We start from the raw sequence: 6,396 nt of genomic DNA, 5'->3' as shown, positions 1-6,396 counted from the left end.
TGAATGATTCATTTTCCATCTGAACATGGATGATCTTAATATTGAGTTTCAAACGTGGAGCCTTCTGAAGACATAAAAAGAGTGTGTGTATGTAGTTCATGGCATGGATTTGAATTCTGATCCAACGAGGCACCTCTTCTTAGTTTGTGTAGTCATCACAGCTAACGCAATATCAAATGCACTTTACCTTGCAAATGTAATTTTGCTTCATGAGATGTTTTATTTGGTTTACATTTTCCTTGAAATGTGTTTTGAGACTGTTATGAAAATTAGTAGTAAATCAGGGCATGTGTTCATTGTGAGCATTTAAACGAAAAATTTAAGCGGAAAAGGCTCTTTCGGGACAAAATTCATTTAGCCAAAGAAAAGACAGAAAGCTGTGCATGCCTTAAAGGTACAGCTGTTCTCTTACATTTCTCATATGTAGAAATGAAAAAAATATTTGATACAAATATAGCTATATTTAAAGGGAGAGCACTTGCTGAGAGACAGTTAAGTGATGGTCAGAGGGGAAAAAATGTACCGTACGGAATCGGTTTTCTTTTTCTAGAATTGATATCTAGCACTATACTTTAAGCTTTAGAAAGAAAGAAACTGAATAATAATCAGAACTTAAATACATAGCATGGCATGTTTATGGAATATAGCTTGTTGATGACAGCTCAGTTAGATGACAGTCCACCTTGAAAGAAATGGCGTTGAATGTCCCTTTAACTGCATTCAGATTGTTTTGTGAAGGAGGAATGTTTTGTAAGGTTTAAAATGCCACATAATATTCATTTTTATTCATTTATTTTCCCACATTTTGCTTTTTAAGCTCCAAGGGCAAGATAGCCTACCATGTACATCCACTTTTCCAAATAACACTGTGTCCACACCATATGTGAGGCGACGTTCAACATTTAAATCAAACATTTCTAAACCATTGCAGCTTGTTATATATCACTGATGTGGCTGGTGTGGAAAAAAACTTTGAGTAAAATGGAAAAAATAGCTTATCTAATGTGTTAGGATGTCGCATGACGTCTGGTGTGGAAACGGCGTGAAAAGTTGCTAGAGCAAATATAATTGATGTAATGTTGTGAGTAACATTTACTCGACATTAAATCAATTAACCTTTGCCATGGGTGAATGGGGTTACACATAAAAAAGAAGATAACAATGTTATAAGACATGAATGTGATTTTCCGAAGCTATATTTCAAAGCACTGTTTAAGCATAACAATGTTAAGTTGCATCCTGTAAGGAAATAAACTTGGACCTACAGTATCTCGGTCAGTTTACTGAGCTTTTGTGGAGTAATCGCATTTTACATGCAAGCTTGGTCTTGTGCAACAGTTTCTTTATCATACACAGAGAGGTCACAAATGTGTTGCTTTAAATCATGTTGTACAGCCGAAACAAATATATGTTCAGTAGATCCATTCCAGGCTGTCTGTGGCCCACCAGTAAGACAGAACTCCCACCACTGTTGCCAGACTCACTGCTAATACTGACTTCAGCAGGACAAGACACTACAGAGAAAGTAAAATGTGGTTGGGTTAAAACTAAATCCATTTGGTTAGATGCTTTGGCCTAAGTGACTTAAAAAAGAAAGTTCACCCATAAATAAAAATAGTGTTATGAAACCTATGTAACTTTCAATGACCACATATATGCTATTTCTTTCCACTGTAAAAAGTACCTGTATAGCCTACTGTGTTCTATTGAAGATGGAACAATTATACAAGTTTGAAAACTGAGCTTGAAAAAATTATTTGTTGAAGGGAGACCTATCTTTAACCCTATGCTGTATATGATAAATGTGTATATACAATATACACAATAAATGCATTATGTGTTTGTAACGTACACTCTCTCTTAAAACAAAGGTGCTTCAAAATAGAAGAACCTTTTGGTTCCATAAAGAACCTTGTCCTTTTCGTGGCGAAAAAACGGTTCTTCAGATTGTAAAAGTAAGAAAGAAATGGTTCTATAAAGACACCTTGACTGGTTCTTTGTGGAACCAAAAAGGGTTCTTCTGTGGCATCGCTGTGAAGAACCTTTTATGCACCTTTTATGTTTAAGTGTGTGCTAAAAACGTATGGTTCTTCACAGCCATGCCACAGAAGTGCCATTGTTGGTCCCACAAAGAACCATTCAGTCAAAGGTTCTTTTAAGACCTATATCTTTCTTAGTTTTTTATAAGCTGTGGAGCCATTTTACGCCACAAAGAACTTTTTGTGAAACAGAAAGGTTCTTCAGATGTTAAAGGTTCTTTATGGAACCAAAAGGTTCATCTATGGCATCGAATAACTTTTTGGAAACTTGGAAAATGTATAAAGAGCCTATTGGCCGGCCAAATGGTGTTTACTCTAACATAATACTTACCTTGCTCTTAGGTTCCTTTTCATTTTTGGTAAGCGTTTGTAAAGGCTTTGGTAACTTCTTCATGTCTGGGTGCAAATACTGTGTACAACTCTGTGGTTCATCAGAATCGCTTTGGTCCTGAGAAACATGGCGAGACGTAAGACTTTGGCAGATTGACTCTGATTATTTGGTTTACGCTATACTGTATTTGATCTGATGTTTTCTTACCTTAGTCTTCTTGTTGGATGTGTCATCTTCTGTGTTTGATTCCTGTTCACTGCTATAGAGCAATATCAAATATATATTGTATATATATTAAATGTATTATTCTCAAACCACGCCATCTATGAAATCTGAACAGGGAATATTTTACTTTTCTTTAAACTGAACAAAACCCATCTCACCTTTCATTATCTTCAGTTTCAGTAGATTCTTGATCCACAAACAAAAAATGTTGGCTCACGTCTGGCACTGTAAGGAGAGATTTTTACATTATAATGTATTGATTTGTGAGATTCAAGGTGATTTACAATGTATTCTATCAGTATATGTGACCCTGGACGACAAAACCAGTTTTAAGGGTCAATTTTTTTAAATAGAGATTATTACATCATCTGAAAACCGAAGAAATAAACTTTCTATTGATGGTTTGCTAGAATAGGACACATCAGGCGGAACAACAACTGTTTACAAAGCTGGAATCTGAGGATGCAAAAAAGCAAAATATTGAGAAAATCGCCTTTGAAAGTGTTTATCTGAGGCAATGCAGCAGGCCATCCACTGACAAAAATAAAGTTTTTATATATTTACGGTAAAAAAATTATAAAATATCTTCATGGAACATGATCTTTACTTAATATCCTAATGATATTTGACAAAAAGATAAATCTGTAATTTTTACCCCTACAATGTATTTGTGGCGATTACTAAAAATGTTCCTGTTTTGTTGTCCAGGGTCACATATGTGTTTCTTTTTCATATAAACTTAAATGTGATACAAAAATGAGCACTTACCCTCGTTTTCGGGCTCTTTATTGCATCTGTTTAAAACTTCAGTTTTTGCTTGTTCATGCCTCTCTCTTTTAACATCCTGCCCATCAGTTTTCTGCTCCTCCGTAAAATGTTTCCTTTCATCACAGACCACCTCACTTGAATTAAGTTTACCCAAGTCTTCTCTATAAATGTCGTGATCATATTCATTAAGCTCCACATTTCCCTCATCCATCAGTAATGTTGTGGACCAGAGTGTCTCAGGTTGTTCAATGTGGACATTTTCTCCAGCATCTAAAGCCTCTAAAGGTTTGCTGTTGTGTTCTTTGTTGCTTTGATGTAGATCGATTGAACCAGGCTCTGCAGGATGCAACTCACTGTCGTTTGTGTTCAGTTCGTCTCCACTGCTGTTTGTGTTCAGTTCGTCTTCACTGCTGTTTTACAAAATCGAATGTGCGTAAGGTAATGTGTTTTATGAAAAATATTATATTTACAAAACCTGGTATTAGTGCTGCTAGTGGCACAGAAATAACACACTTCACCCAAAAGCTAAATGAATCATTCATACCTACTACATTCCTCTTCATATTCAGTGAATTCTGGATCCAAACAAAATGTAACTTTGTGGCTTCTGCCTGTTGTAGAAAGTTCAACTTTTATCAGAATTCAGACATATTTACAAGGTCTTACTGCACATTCACATTTTATCAATAAGTACGTTCTTTTTAACTCTCCAAGTTAACTATGGTGAGAATTGATGTACAGTAAGAATTTTAAAATGGTTTCCAAAGACTTACAAATGTTTTCCTCGCCTTCTAGGGACTTGTAGTATATGTTAAAAGCTTCAATCCTTTCACGTTCTTTCTCCCAGTCCCTCTCCATTTCCTCCTCATTCTCTAGCTCTTCAGGAAAATCATCCTCTTCATCGCAGATCACCTCTTCCTCATTAACATCCCAGTCATATTCATCCAGCTTCAGGCTGTCCTCATCTACCAACCTCCAAAACGTCTCTGGGAACAATGTGTTGTGATCTTCTCCAGTGTTTAAAACGTCAATGTTGTGTTCTGCGTTGTTTTCGTCTGGTTTGACTAAATTGGACATTAAGTGGCTCAAGCTGCTGTTTGATTTGTCAGAAGCATATGAACAGTATCCGGAAGGGTCCACCATTCCAGCTTCAGGAAATGCTTGAACGCCTGATAAACCTCCAACATCACATATCTCTACATTTCGACTGTCTGTGTCCTCCATTTCATATTCTTCACACTCAACAGCTACTTTTGCGAATGTTTTGTCTTGTTCATGAGAAGCTATGTTCTTTCTCGTGTAGTCTTCATCACTGCTGATATCACTGTCATAGTCACGTTGCTCATTGGTGTCACCTTTATGGCTCTCATCCAGTAAAGCAATCGATGGAAAGTTCTCAGAATCAGCACTTTCTACAGTGTTTTCAATCCTACTGTTACCTTTATCTGCATTACTGTTGTTTCCTCCGCAAACATCTTCAACGTCCAGGTCATTCTTGATATAAGTGGCCGTATCTGCAGGGTTCATGGATTTGTTTTTCCTTTTAATATCAGCATCAGTTGAAGTTATGGCTTGATTCTCCATCTGATCGAAGCAGTCGTCTGCTCGCAGATGCATTTCATCTAGTTCACTGTTCATGTGAGAAGGTTCACTCTCTGGGCAGTCCTCATCTTCACTTTGAGACAAATCAGAGGGGTAATCTGCTAAACCCTCCACCACGCTCACAGGATCATCTTCTGTAAATATTTTGATGTCATCCCTGGGTTGGACGTCAATTGACATCGTTGGGTCATCTTCAATGAAATTATTGCTTTCTTTGTTGTCTTGTGCATGCTGAAAGGCATGTTCCTCAATATCCTCAGGATCCGTTATTTCTTCTTCTGATGCTGAGCTCTTCTCTTCTAGGTTTTCCACCATCTGGAATGATAGTAGATGTGATGTTTTCTCCTTAATTACCATTCCAGGATCCTCCATCTGAACATGAGCTTGTTCTTTTGTCATTCGATGGATGTCTGATGTTTCTTCATGTGTCTTCGTGTGTAATTGCTGGTCTTCAGATTGAGTCTTTTCTTCATCTGAATCGTAATGATCACATAATCCATAGACCATAGGTCCTGTCTTCATGCTTTGTTCATCTAAAAAGCCATCCTTACTGTGTCGAGAACTAGTCTCTACTTCCACATCGGTACTTTTAAAGCTTTGAGTCTTTTCTAAATCTACACGAGACTCTGTCCAAGAGACACTGTCTTCATCTTGATTGTTGTTGCCCTCCATGGCTGCTCCTGTTTCAGGTTTATCACCACTGTGTGTCGTTACAGTGTCGTCATCAAAGTGTCGATGTTCAAAGTCTTTGATGTTTTTATTTAAAAAAGCAGGAATAAGCACAAGTCAGTACTATTTAGGTACTAAGTTACGTAACTACAACACCACTTTAAAAGTCAGGAAATGTTAATGGAATAGTAATATCATGCGCATTTGGTTACAAACTGTGATTAAATCTTACATGAAAAAATTCTCACCTGGAAATGTGTCTTTCAGACAATCAGTAATACTTTGTTCCATCTTGTTTGCAATGCAGCAAAAGGTGTAAAAAAATAAATTTCAACTCATAAGGAATAAAATCAAGCACAAAACTGATAGACGTTTGTACCACCACAGACAAAATGAGAGTGAGGTGCACACCGCTGCGTGTCGTAGCTACTTCCTGTCAAAATAGTCATAAAAAATTAACAAACGCTAACACACACACAAAAAAACTTACCAATTGGTGCACAAATGTACAATACATGAACACACACAACAAACTGAATGTTGTTACAGATATTTGTCAAAATCACCCTTGTTTCTAATGTATAATATGAACTTTTTTATATTTGTGTTTGCTGTTGTCTTACTGCTGCAGGAGTGCAGTCATGCCTTCTAGATTGTGGTTGGAACGAAACCTCATTATGTGTTCATCAAAATACATCCTCCGAATCCTTACACGTTACTGTATAACAGCACAAGTTACAACTTTATTTAAGTCTTATGTGT

The 6,396-nt window shown here is 36.8% G+C and overlaps 1 protein-coding gene across 1 annotated transcript; it reads right to left on the bottom strand.

Moving 5' to 3' along the window:
* Positions 1-263: 263 nt before the first annotated feature.
* Positions 264-6,325, bottom strand: si:dkey-183p4.10 (uncharacterized). The gene is made up of 9 exons (XM_056773256.1): positions 6,258-6,325; positions 5,883-6,067; positions 4,137-5,711; positions 3,908-3,974; positions 3,364-3,773; positions 2,754-2,820; positions 2,578-2,629; positions 2,371-2,487; positions 264-1,514 (listed from the first exon to the last, which is right to left on the bottom strand). The coding sequence occupies exons 2-9, from the start codon at positions 5,923-5,925 to the stop codon at positions 1,413-1,415; spliced, it is 2,433 nt and encodes an 810-aa protein (XP_056629234.1). The 5' UTR covers positions 5,926-6,067; positions 6,258-6,325; the 3' UTR covers positions 264-1,412.
* Between the last annotated feature and the right edge of the window lie 71 nt (positions 6,326-6,396).

This window comes from Triplophysa dalaica, chromosome 18, assembly GCF_015846415.1.
Source record: "Triplophysa dalaica isolate WHDGS20190420 chromosome 18, ASM1584641v1, whole genome shotgun sequence".
NCBI classification, from domain to species: Eukaryota; Metazoa; Chordata; class Actinopteri; order Cypriniformes; family Nemacheilidae; genus Triplophysa; species Triplophysa dalaica.
The sequence above is the reverse complement of the archived record's forward strand: the minus strand, read 5'-3'. Positions and strand labels throughout refer to the sequence as shown.

Coding starts and splice junctions, on each gene's coding strand:
- si:dkey-183p4.10 (XM_056773256.1), bottom strand. CDS start 5,925: ATGGAACAAAGTATTACTGATTGTCTGAAAGACACATTTCCAG. Junction 3,774..3,907: donor TATGAAGAGGAATGTAGTAG/GTATGAATGATT, acceptor TTTGTAAAACAG/CAGTGAAGACGAACTGAACA. Junction 2,488..2,577: donor CATCCAACAAGAAGACTAAG/GTAAGAAAACAT, acceptor CATGTTTCTCAG/GACCAAAGCGATTCTGATGA.